Below are 13,672 nucleotides of genomic sequence, written 5' to 3'. Positions count from 1 at the left end.
TCACTTCTACCATTTGGTTGGCTTATGTGTGGGCCTGTCCGCGCGACTTTAGGAGCACACAATACCACGTCATTGTGATTTTGCAAAGCAGTTGTGCAGAGCAGCAACGTGGTTGTCTGTCCACACCTTTGCAAAATTTTATAGGTTGCAGGGCTTCGCATCCGCTGATGCAAGCTTTGGGCACAAGGTATTGCAAACAGCCGTTCCAGAGCAATCCCTTCTTTAGAGGAAGCTTGCGTATGTCCACAATGTCTCGCAGTGTCCCTTGCGAGACATTATAGACATAACCAAACAGAACTATTTTCATAGTAAAGGTATTAGGTTCTATTTTTGCCCTGTTGGCCTTTTTCTCATACACTTGGCTATACAAAACTGAGGTTTCTGCAGGAGAGGAGGGGCATAGTAGGGAAGGAGTGTGTGAATTAAACATGTATGATAAGTGCCTAAACTGCTATAACCACCACTATACCTCAATGTCTAGCTGTCCCCCCCAATGGAGTCAGATTTTTTTTTTACGGTGAGTAAAAATCCTATTTTTTTACTGCACTGTTAATTGTAACAAAATAATTTGTTCAAAAACAAAATATTTATTTACTCTGCTAGAATGGTGCAGAATCTGTAAAAAACAAGCAAACAAACTATATAATAATCAAAATGGATACAAGTTAACCACTTATAAGCTGCAATCCTTCACAGACTAAAACAAAAAGAAAAATACTGCGCAAAATAACCTATTAATAAAGTCTCTCGAATCAACAGTACAAATATAATATTTTTAATATATTCCACAATCATATAAATCATATATAACTCTAGTGATAAATTTATGAGAATAGGAATAGTTTTATGTTTATATTGTTATCTAAGAATCTATGATTATCTCAATGGCATCAATTTCATTGCAAAAATCAAATTTGATACAAATATCCCACAGAACACATGAGAGGCATAAACTGAAGAAAAATCACAAAAAAAGTTATGGAAAATATCACCAAATGCTCGACAGATATTATTGTATATTTCTGTACTTTTAAAAAGTTCTTACACTTACAGGAATGTCCAGATCCAGGCAATAATGTAGAATGCCAATTCATTAATAAAGAACAGAATAAGAACAAATAGTCAGGATGTTATCATTAGGTTGGTAATAAGTAGCTACGTAATATGGATTTGTAATTCTGCTGGACTTACTGGTAAACAGCGAATTGGAGAAATTAGTAAACAGACTGTCAAGTATGTCTATAGCTCTCCAGTAAAAGCACCCACCTTATTGCCAACCATAGAATGAGAGAGCCCCCGGTGGACATGAAATCACAATGGACATGCTGTGCACAATATAAATATAGTGCATCACTTCTCTGAAGGAATAGTATGTTGAACAGTCACTGGCAGTTTACCGTTAAGACAGAGGCTTAGTTGAAAAATTTGCCACTCTGTGTCCCTTCCACAGATGGGTGAATACTGTAAAGCTGTAACAGTCATTGATTGTTGCAATGAAATTGATGCCACTGACATCATGATTTTTTGATGCATTGATGAGAATAGTAATAGTTTCATATGTTTATATGTTACTTTTTATTGTATATGTTACATCACTGGTAGAATAAGTTTTCAATCCAACTGGCACATGCCTAGATGCCCCAATATAAGCCAGAGAGTGAAAATTAAGCATCATAAAAAGTGAAAAGGTTATTGGTCTTATGAACCAAAACCGTACAGTCAACATTGCATTTGAGTGCCAGGTGTCGAAGTCGTATAATTGGATGAACGAAAGTATATTGGTTAATATTGTTTTATTGTACGATTGCACTCAGTATATATACGTGGCATACTGCGATCGCACGGTAAAATACGCACGCACACACTCACATTACAACATTTAGTCATTTATATAATTCATATTGGGTCCGTTATACAGTGATTTATGAGCAGATAGTATTTGGTTTATTATTAGTTTATATATTATGATTATATGTACACTTCAGTGTTATTTAAGGTTCAGGTTATAGGAAATGTCTGATATTTTAATCCCCTATTCATCAGCAGCTGTCCGGTTCATTCGCCGAAGAGATCGCATATTGCATACTCTAGTTATTGATGTTAGGGAATAAATAGTCAAATTGATATCAGACTGTAAAATGCTAATGGACTAGTTGTAACTGGTTTCTGGGCGGCAGAATCATCTGGAATGTTGACCTCAGCCTTTGAGGGGGTTGTTTGAACTAGCCTATGACCTGTTTACCCTGGACCCACCTGAAGTCTGGACCTATAGAAGCAAGCCACGTCATCTGCATTGTTCTCTCTGTAACACTGAATGTATATAATCATAGCTGCACTCCCACTAGCTTCAGTCATTCTCTGACCACAGTATTCAAGAGTGAACTACTGTCCACTGATAGCCATGGGAGTACAGCGAAGCGCATGCGAACGCAGCGGTATGTATGTATCTTTTGGTATTGGCTGTACTGTACTGTATTATAATCATGTATTGAACTATTAACCTTTTACATCTGCTAAAATAAATTACTTTGTGCGTTGGAAACACAATACAATCGCTTGGGCAATGGTTATTTGAAAACGATAGAATTACTTTAATACCGGACCACATACAAAAGTTGCAATGATACATCAGAATTCAAGAAATTAGGACAAACTGTCGGAACAATCTTCTGGTTCAATGAAAACAGGAACCTTTGGAACAAAAGAAGGTTTAGTGCAAAGAACCGCCCTATTGGTGTGAAAACCCCCCCAGAAAAGACAGTTTAGAGCATAGAGGCCAAAACCTGGACACACGTTGACACAAATAAATGGCCAGAAAATAAACACAATTTTCCAGGTGACATAAGGGAGATCTGCCAATTCAAAGGGCTCAAATGGGGCTCTAGCACTAATATGAGATCCGATGGTTCTAGAGCATGTATAAAGGCGGGCTGCATATGAAGAACCCCAAGAAAAAGCCTTCAAATTCCAAATTAACACCAACTTGAAAGAAAGAAGATTGATAGAGTAGAAACCTGCACCTGAGGCACTTGCCTAAACCATCCTGTAGGAAGGATAACAAGCATGAGAATCTGAAGCGAGAGATGTTAAACATCTGTTTGTGTTTGATGTTAAACCTTCCATACCAGATATTAATATGCCGATGGCAGCAGCTTTCCAGTATGCACGAAAAACCCTGGCCCAAAGGATCACGTTCTCAGCAATCAGGCCATCAGTCAAAGACTTAAAAAGAGTGGCATAAAAGAGGACCCTGAGAAAGAAGATCTGTACCAAGAAGCCACTGACAGGGCGGACACACAGCCATCCATAGAATGTCTGAGTACCATGCCCTGCAAAGCCAAACTGGAGAAGTCACCAGAATGGCGCCCACTTGTTTGCCTTTTGCTTCCATAACCCCCAGTTCCAGCAACTGGGGCTTACACAGAGGAGTTGTGCAGAGCCTCTGATGCAAGGAAGGTAGGGTCTGTACAGCAGTGTTCTCCCCAGCACCTATTTCCCGAAAGATCCACCCAGTTGTTTTTACTTGCCACTCGGCTCTTGGAGCCCAACAGAGTCCTATAATAAGAGAATAAACCATTGTTTCTCCTATTAGAACAGGCACTATAGCCAGCAGTGTGTGTTAGACCATTGACCACCAGTCTGACCAGTCCTGGCGGGTGTAGGCAATAATCGGCAACATTTTTCAGTATTCTTGCAAAGTAATACAAATGCCCCCACCCGGTTGCTTCTTAATGCCACCCAGCGGGCAAAATTTTCTGGGGAGAACACTGCGTAGCATGTTTGTGCTTGGCACCAGGAGCCGTTTGTGGGAAGGGGGGGGACGGGGACTACTAATCCACCATCAGCTTGCACTTCCTTGCTGGACTTTTCTTACACAGGAAAGTCCATCAGACAGTGAGACCCACAGCTACTACTCCACTCTCCATCTCTCGCTGCAGGTAAGTTATAAAGCGGGAATTTGTATTTTTCTTTGGATTGCTACCATGTTGGGATGGGGTCTTGGACTGTTATTGCAGTTTCACACTTTCTATTGTGTCCTACAGTTGTTGCTCCATCTCATCTTTTTCTGTCTTGTTAGATAAAGAGTATTTCCAGAGAAAATTTTGGTGGGCCGGCATCAGTTATGTTTTTTATGCGCTCAAAACGTCAAGTGAAATTGCCCATCACGAAGTCTGCTGTGGACGCCCTATGCTCAGCATTGAAGGCTGTGGGTCGGGACTCCCATGGAAGGTGCAACTGCTCAGCCAATTTTCTGCAAACCAAGTAAGCCCTGCAATAAAATTGGCTGAACATCCCAGGGTGGTGAGCAAAGATGTTATTTCTTCTGTCTTGTCTTTGAGTTCAAGAGAAAGAAGCAGCATTTATTTTCCTTCCTCTGCTCAGCTAGAAAGTTTACTCTGGGAGGTGTGGGTCAAACCAAACAAAAACTTACAGATTTCACGTAGACTTCAATTTTTCAGCATCCTCATTAGGGAGAGGATAAAGTGTCTGGAGTCCCCTGCTAAGGTGGATGACCAGTAGTGCGCTTGTTAAATAGCACAACTATTCAGATTCCCAATGTAGTGTCTCTTGAAAATGGTTTTACATTTCCTACCTGTTCCAACTTTAAGTCCATATATTGCTTCTAGGGCCTTTCACAGGTCCATCTTAGTCTCATCTTGTGTTAATAATGCAGTGTAAAAGTGGTCAGAACACCTTTAAGAAAGCTTACAGTCTAATAAGACAAGGTCCGAATTGTTGAAATTGACTGACTACATCCGGTAGGCTTCAGAGTAACTGGGCAATACAGCTCTTGATGTGGGGATCAAAGGGACTAGGATTTCCACCTGGAGCATTATGTATGTTCTATCTTAAGACTTGGAAGTTGGTAATTTCTTTGTATGACCAGAACTGGGTAAATTTATTAGTAAGGGGGAGGGGGTCTAATTCCACAGGATAATCCTGTGCTCCAAGTGGACTGCAACAAAGTGAGAAACAGGCTTGGTCGGCTGAACAACTAATATCCAAACCCTCAGACAAGCAGTCACCATGATGGGCAGTCTGCCCACCCAGGGGCACTAATGGTACAAATCAGTCTACTTCTCACCACTGATCTCTCAGGAGACGAAAGAAAAAAAAAAAACAGAGACTTGCTCTGAAGAAGGCCATTAACTCTTTAGTCACATCAAGAATGGTCATTCCAGCCCTGGTGCAACTGGCATACAGCTCCTTGGGACATAAGGTCTTAAGGCAGATAACACTAAGTTTAACACATTCATTTTGAAGTGGGTGAGTTGAAATTTCTTACATGGAAGACAACTTTTCTTTTGGATATCTGTATAGTGAGGAAAATTTTGGAGCTAATGGCTCAATCTTGCAGATATAAGACTGCTGTTCTTAGGACTAAACTCTCTTATCAGCCTACGGTATTCTCCAGATTTCACTTAAACATAATAATTCTGAAATTAGGAAGTGGTGAGTCAATGGAAGAGGTGGGATACTTTCTCTTTTTGGATGTTGTCAGGTCTTTGAGGACCTATGCTAAGAGGAAACTAGAGTGTTGCAAAACATACGATTTCTATTGTTAGACTGATTATTTTCCCCAAGTTCAATGCAAGTCTAAGTAATGTGTGAGCACATTCTACGAGACTGGTTAGTGCCCCCTGGTGGCATGGCAAAGGGCCTTAGCTTAAACAAAGCTTTTTTGGGCTGCCACCCTCACATAGTGGTAGCTTTGGAATGTCCCCAGGATTCCAGTGTCCCCAAATAGGATGTCAGATTAAACAGGGATTTTTGTACTTCTGCTAAATCCTTTTCCCCCAAAATCCATTGGTGGACACTGGGCCCCCTCTGTTTACGCTATGGTTCTCTCCTTTCAAGTGTGTACTTGTAGGAGGACATGGTATTCCTCACTTTCTTGGTTTTGTCTCTCACTCCTCTGTCCTGTGCAACTTTGTTAGTAAATAACGGATTCCTGGCTGGGAAATGGATATACAGGGGTAGGAGTTCAGTCTGTGTGTCAAATTCTTAAAGTGGCCAAACTTCTGGCAGGGTCTCTACACCTCATTATTCCAGTGTCCCCCAATGTATTCTGTGTTGAAGTCGTATAATTGGATGAACGAAAGTATATTGGTTTAATATTGGTTTCGCCGTGCGATTGCGAAGCGTACGCCACGTAACACGTGGCGTGATGCTATCGCACGGTAAAATACGCACGCACACTCGCATTACAACATTTAGTTATTTATATAATTCATACTGGTTTCGTTACACTGTAATTTATGAGCAGATAATATTTGGTTTATTAATATATATATATATATATATATATATATATATATATATATATATATATATATATATATATATATATATATATATATATATATATATGATGGAGGAGGAGGCGCACAATAGTGTAGTACAATAATGTAAATGGAATCATACACGAATCCACAGTGGGACTTTAACACCAGTGAAAAGGAAACCAAAGACCATAATGCATCACCCAAGTGAGCCAAATATGGATATTTCACAGCATAAAACAAGGGTATAGTAGATAACAGGCCCCTCAGCATAAATTACGGGTCACCCAATACAAATCTGTACGGGTGTATGCGTACCAGAAATAAAAACTTTTCCGCTTATCTGTAATATTATCCCATAGAGCAGCACGATCAGGTCACATTCTCTTCATCGCCAAATCATAAGGCAAAGGTCCTCAAATGACAAAAATGAACAGGGGACCAACGATGTGATATCTCAAAAATATACTTTATTAAAAAAGGTAGCCACTTACATGTCTAGTAGCAGATATTCAGCCTCTTGGGACAGGACCACCTTTCAACAAGTTTAAGAACAGCAACAACACAGCAAATATTCTCAACGCGTTTTGTCTGCAATAGCAGACTTCATCAAGAGAAAAAAGTTATAATTAGCCCTCTTATCGGCGTTTGCCATTTTGCGCGTGCGCACTCCAAACCAGAAGTTAACCGACTGCGCATGCGCACCGGCAGCTGTCCATCATACAGCTAATGCACAGTTGCGCTTGCGCCAAGACGGCTATTGCTCAGAATAGCAGATGTCCACTAACGGACTTAGATTGCAAACTATTGAGATATTGTATTCTTAATATCAGCCCTTTTAGCGGCATTTGTATAAATAGTGCACCGCGCCATTCTGCGCGTGTGCACTCCAATCCGGAAAATTAGCCGCCTGCGCACCAGCAGCTGTCCACCTCACAGCTAATGCATAGTTGCGCATGCGTCAAGACGGCCATTGCTCGGACAGCAAATGTCACTAGCGGACTAAAAACTGTTGTAATATTATAATCTAAATGTCTAGTGCAAAGAAACCTGTCAATATATATGTCAATAGCGGCAATTTCGCCGTTATTACTAAACAGATAATAAGAACATGTTAAAAAGATTAAAAGACACATAATTAATACATACATAATCACTAAGCAGTGTATCGCTATAGTTCACTATACAATTAGGACTTCAATTAATTTAGAAAACATTGATTATGCCATAATAGCTACTGTCAGTAGCCCAGAAGAGCCAGACATTTTACATCATCAGTCCAATCTATCAGGCTGAAATAGATTAAGTAAACTCCTATAATAACATAAAATAGAATAATACTCAATAAAATATGACCCATATCGAGCCAGTAAAAGAACATATATTAGTTCTATTAATAGACCCAATGGTCATATTCCACCATAGTGAAATTTAAACATAACAATGACTACAGGAGAAAGCAATCACAAAAAAGGGGCAACCTCAAATCCCTCGTTAAGTCCAAGAGGTGATAAAGTATTGAGTGTATAGATCAAATACATTTCTCGCTGTGCGAGCTTTTTACCTAAATCACCGCCTCTTGGGCCTTGAACCACATGTTCTATTGCCAAAAATTTTAAGTGCTTTGGATCTGATTGATGTACCTCTAAGAAATGTTTTGATACAGAATGACTGACAATCTTATTCTTAATGTTCCTTACATGCTCCTGGATACGCAGTTTAAGCAACCTCTTAGTTTTTCCTACGTATCTTAAACCACAGGAGCATTCAAGCATATAGATCACAGACGAGGATGTACAATTCATAAGGCTATTGATGGTATAACTCCTATTTCCATCTGAGCTAGAGAATTTCTTATTACTAGTACTCATATCTACATACATTACAGTGAGAGCATTTTATACTACCTTTTATATTCAAAAAGGTTAAAGAGGTGTTCCCCTTATCTTTGAGCATGCTAGGAGCTATCAGGTCCTTAAGGTTTCGACTCTTTTTGAAAATAATGTCTGGTCTATCAGGTAAGATGTTGTTTAGAACGGGGTCCCTTTTGAGAATATTCCAATATTTCGAAATCACTGATTTGATTCTATTCTCACCAGTGTTGTAACCAGTGATAAAGGAAATTCCCTCTTTATTTTTTCTCTGTTCTTTTTTATTATATTGTAACAATGAAGATCTATCAACATTTTCAACCTTATTGAGTGCTCCCTCAAGTAAGCTTTTAGGGTATCCTCTCTCCAGGAATCTGTCATGATAAACTGCTAACTGTTCTCTACATGTTACAGAGTCACTACAACTTCTCTTAATGCGATTGTATTATATATATATATATATAATGATTATATGTACATTTTAGTGTTATTAAAGGTTTAGGTTATAGGAAAGGTGTCATGCCTGATATATTAATCCCCTAATCAGCAACTGTCCGGTGCAGTCGGCGAAGAGATCCCACATTGCATACTTTAGTTATTGATATTAGAGAATAAACCTTTTGCATGATGCTGGCTATGAAAGGAGCAGACCCCCTGGAGAGACGACCCCCACCTTTGGATTCCTTAGATTGAATCAGCCTATGATCTGTTTACCCTGAACCCACCCAACGTCTGGACCTATAGAAGCAAGCTACGTCATCTCTATTGTTCACAATGAAACACTGACTGTATATATAATAGCTGCATCCCCCACCAGCCTCAGTCAACTCTGACACAGTATTCTAACAGATATACTGTCCACCGGGTCCCGGGGGTGCGCAGCGAGCGCATGCGATAGCATTGGTATGTACTTATCTTTTGGTATTGGCTGTACTGTACTTTATCATAATATAATAATGTATTGAATTGTTGACTATTTACATCTGCTAAAATAAATCACTTTGTGCTTTGGAAACACATACAATTGATTGGGCAATGCTTATTTTAAAACGATAGAATTACTTTAATATCTGAGAAAAGGATTTGACGTAAAAACAAAAATCCCATTATAGAGGAGTTGTATTGTCTGGTCACCTTTATATTAAATGAAATGTTGCACGTGCTTTCTCTGACCATAAGATCAAACAGATCAATGAAATCAGATGGATTTAGTCTGAAGACACAAAAATCAGACTGGTACTTTGCACTTTTTTAGCCCTGTTTGCGGTGGTATAAATTAGCAAACACTTAATTTAAGTTATTTAAATAAAGATAAGTTCAATTATGGTGAAAATGTTTGTGGACAACAAAATATACACAGCAAACAAATTAAATGAGATGTTCACTTTACCCGATACTTCGATACCCAGCATAGTTCTACTTGTGCTATGTTGCATGGCTCTATCCGAGTGTTGGCCACTTTCCGAGTGCAGCAACGATGTCAGAGGATTAAATGTCAAGCAAAGGAATGTCATAGTGCAGAGAAGCATCCGTGAACGATCCATCATGCCTAGTCCTGTGGGAGAGTCTGGTTCATCCTTTACCTTCAACACAAAGAGGTGGCTTGAGAAAGTTGGCATTGTGATTTTTCAAATAAGAACATGGTGTGGTGAATGGCATAATTCAAAAATAGTGTTGTGGAGCTCTAAACTACTATAACAATCTATATAATTTTTGCATTAGATTATCGATGCTGTGGAGCAACAGTAAATATTTAGCCCTATGTGCGTCACATGCAACATGACATAACTTGTAGCTATGTTAAGTAGATAGGTGTACAAGACCACTCCTTGTGATAAAAAGATTTTTTTGTCTGTATGCAATCAATGGTTTCATTCTCCTTGCAGACTTCTCTACATGACTAACATTCTTACAATGAAATAGAAAATACATATGGACAGAGGTTTTATAGAGGATTTTAAAAAAAATAAAAAAAAATTGAACATATTCTGTATGAACAGGACTTCACCTTTTCATCATCTAGCAAAGGACTCCCTGGCTCTGAATCCACGGAATAAGGAGAGAAGACAGCAGGTGATCCAGAATCAGATGCCGGTGGAGACATCATTAAAATGTTTTGGTTGAACTCATCCATTTTCATTTCCATGCTGGTGTCCACTAAACTGTTCAAATCAATGCCTTTCAAATATTCTATAAAACAAAATACTGCGTCACAAACAGAGCATTATAAACACTTTATGGGGAGAGTCAAAAACATTTTAAAATGTTATTCTGTTAAGTGAATAAAAGATATTTTAAAACAAAAATTAGAGCACATGCAAGTATAGGGGCAGGGGATACAGCACTACTGTTACAGGACTGTTTAACTGTGTCAACCTGCTTCACCGTGTTGAGTTTCACTGGTTGTCAGCAACTACTGATCACAAAGTACGCCTGCTGGAGTCAACTGTACACTAAGCCGGTGACCCCATGTGTAGCATGGTATCACTACCACCACCATGTTCCTTCACCTGGACCTGCTTACAGTTCTTGGATAGTGGGTTTCGTTGCTGCAGCATATCTTTACTGGTTACTATGGCTCCTTTTCTGTTTACTTTGAGCCAGGAATACTGGGTAGTTTGCAGAGCGCGGTCGCAGAATAATTGTAATAAACATTAAGGGCTAGATTTACTTATTTTTTATTTGAAAAAGTGTACATGTTGCCTATAGCAACCAGAGTCTAGCTGTAATTTTGTAGAATGTACTAAACAAATGATAGCTAGAATCTGATGGGTCGCTATAGGCAACATCGCCACTTTTTTAAACCAGCAGTTTAGTAAATATACCTCTAAGCACTCTTAGGGGCATATTCAATTGTTTTTTTTTCCCGCACCGCGAAAAAACTATTACCGTTAATACAGCTGGATTTCAGCTCGCGGCTCAGGGAGCTGCGAACTTTTTCTGCGCACGATTACCGTAATAACAGTAATCGTGCGCGGACCGCAAGATTTTTGGCGTTCCCGCCGAGAATTGAATATGCCCCCTAGTGGCACAAAATGTATCTGAATGGTTACATTATTATGCATATGTTTTTGGATATAAGCCAGAAAAAAAAAAAAAGAAGAAGGAGGAGGATTTTTGTACTTACGTTAAATCCGTTTCTCCGATTCCGTCTGGGGGACACTGCTTACCATGGGGTTGTGGAGGGGAGCTCGGGAGTTGGCACCTAGCTAGTTAACTTTAGCACTGCTGACAGACCCCTCCCCTCTACAATCCCCCTGCCTCTTCCTGTTCCTCTCAGTTAATTAAAAAGCCCCAAGGAGAAAGGCCAATCAACCAAGAGCACACAGAAGAAAAGCAGAAGGGAGGGATCGCAGTGTCCCCCAGGCGGAATCAGAGAAACTGATTTAACATAAGTACAAAAATCCTCTTTTCTCCTTCATCCAGTCTGGGGACGTTCTAAAGCAGCCCCCTAAGGGTGGGACCACTCTGAAAGCCCGGCCCGTAGGGCAGTACAGGCAAAATTTGCATCAATAGACGCAAATACATTAAACCGATAGAATTTGTAAAAGCATGGACAGAAGGACCAGGTGGCTGTTCTGCACAGTTGGTCCGCAGAAGCCCCATTTCTCGCTGCCCAAGACGCCCCCCGCCGACCGGGTGGAATGGGCCGTAAATCTCTACGACACAGGACGGTTAGCCTTTATGTAAACCTGTGTAATTGTTGCCCTAATTCATCTCGCAATTCACTGCTTAGAGGCTGGCCAGCCTCTATGAGAATCAATAAAGACAAACGGAAAATAGTTACACCGAATTTGGGAAGCTCTAACATAAAGCGGAGAGCCCTAACCACATATAATTTATCCGTATACACCCGATCAGACTGAGAAGCTGTCCGAAAGACCGGAACCACAATTTTCTGGTTCAAATGAAAAGCTGAAATATCCTTCGGAACAAAAGGAAGGGAGAGTTCTGAATACCGCTCTGTCCTCATGTAGCATCAATTATGGTTGTCGACAGGACAGAGATCCCAACTCTGAACTTTTACAAGCGGAAGCAATGGCTAAGAGAACCACCACCTTGCAGGTTAGAGACCTAATCTGCCAAAAGTAAGGATTCAAAGAAGGCCCTTTAAGCATATGAAGCACCAGGTAAAGATCCCATGGTGCTGTAGGAGAAGAGAAAGGAGGCTAGATATGTAAGACCCCCTGAAGAAACGTCCTGATGTCTGGCATATCTACTAACTTCAGGTGGAAAGAAACTGAAAAGGCAGATACCTATACCTTTAAGGAACCTAAGCAGAGACCTGCCTCAAGACAATCCTGAAGAAAGGCCAGAAGTCGGGTAAGACGAAAAGAGGACGTATGACAGGACCTATTGTCACACCCTGTGATATAAGCTCGCCAATTGCGACGATAGATGCGAGCCGAACAGGCTTACAAGCTCGCAGTAGAGGGTTCACTACACTGAGGGGAAAACCCCTAGCCCTCCAGAGCCTGACTACAACAGCCATGCGGTTAAATTCAGCCGAGGTAAATCCTGGTGATGAAAAGGACCCAGAGGAGAAGATCTTGTCAGTGTGGAAGACAAAGTACTTGCCCTACTGCCATAACGATTATGTACACGTACCACACTCGCCACGGCCATGCAGGTGCCATCAGAATTACCGACAGACCGCCCTGCCTCACTCGTCTGAGTACTCAAGGAAACATGGGAATTGGACAGATATCCCAACCTAAGTCCCCTGACATGGTCATTACGTCCGCTGCTACTGCCAAGGGGTCCCTTGCCCTTGCGCAAAACCTGGGAAACTTCCTGTTGTGTCTAGAGGCCATGATATCCATATCCGGTAAACCCCACCTCTGAACCAGAGACTGAAAAGCTTCCAGATGGAGGGACTACGCCCCTGGCATCATTGCATTGCGACTAAAATAATTGGCCTCCCAGGTCTTTATTCCTGGAATGAACACAGCCGAGATTGCTGGAACACCTTGTTCCGCCCAAGCAAATATCAGTGCCGATACCCGCATTGCCGTTACTCTTCTCGTTCCTCCTTGTCTGTTGACCTATGTCACAGCCATGGCATTGTCGGACTGAACTCTGAGTAGATGACCCTGGAGAAAGGTTTGGGCCCCCCGAAGAGCCAAAAGGATTGCCTTCAACTCTAATGTGTTGATGGATAGAGAGGACTCCTGGACCAAAAACCCTGGAGCCGGAGATGAAGGAATACAGCCCCCCCACCCTTTCAGGCTGGTGTCTGAATTTCTCGCATCCGGAGACAGAGAAATCTTCTGGCGATCCAAATGTAGGTGGGATCCCGACCCTTTTGTCAAGAGGTCCTACTAAAAGCACCGGGGATAAGCACGACCAAAGGGGACCGATTCGAAGGAAGCCACCATCTTCCCTTGGAGACGCATGCAAAAGTGTATTGAAGGACTGGAAGAGGACAAGACCTGAGATGTTATCCTTTGAACCGACCTGATCTCCTCTGGCAGAGACACTTTCTGTTTGGTGTCCATGACGAGTCCCAGGAAGATC

The 13,672-nt window shown here is 41.0% G+C and overlaps 1 protein-coding gene across 3 annotated transcripts in view; it reads right to left on the bottom strand.

The window, feature by feature from the left end:
* The window catches only part of SREBF2 (sterol regulatory element binding transcription factor 2), a 107,407-nt gene that overhangs the window by 55,497 nt on the left and 38,238 nt on the right, over positions 1-13,672 (bottom strand). For all 3 annotated transcript variants that reach the window (XM_075182859.1, XM_075182858.1, XM_075182860.1), the window contains 2 exons: positions 10,164-10,345; positions 9,546-9,738 (listed from right to left, as the gene is read on the bottom strand). In XM_075182859.1, coding sequence (XP_075038960.1) covers positions 9,546-9,738; positions 10,164-10,345 — 375 coding nt within the window. The remainder of the gene's footprint in view (positions 1-9,545; positions 9,739-10,163; positions 10,346-13,672) is intronic.

Source organism: Mixophyes fleayi, chromosome 8, assembly GCF_038048845.1.
Source record: "Mixophyes fleayi isolate aMixFle1 chromosome 8, aMixFle1.hap1, whole genome shotgun sequence".
NCBI lineage: Eukaryota > Metazoa > Chordata > Amphibia > Anura > Limnodynastidae > Mixophyes > Mixophyes fleayi.
This window is presented reverse-complemented; position numbering and strand designations above follow the sequence as displayed.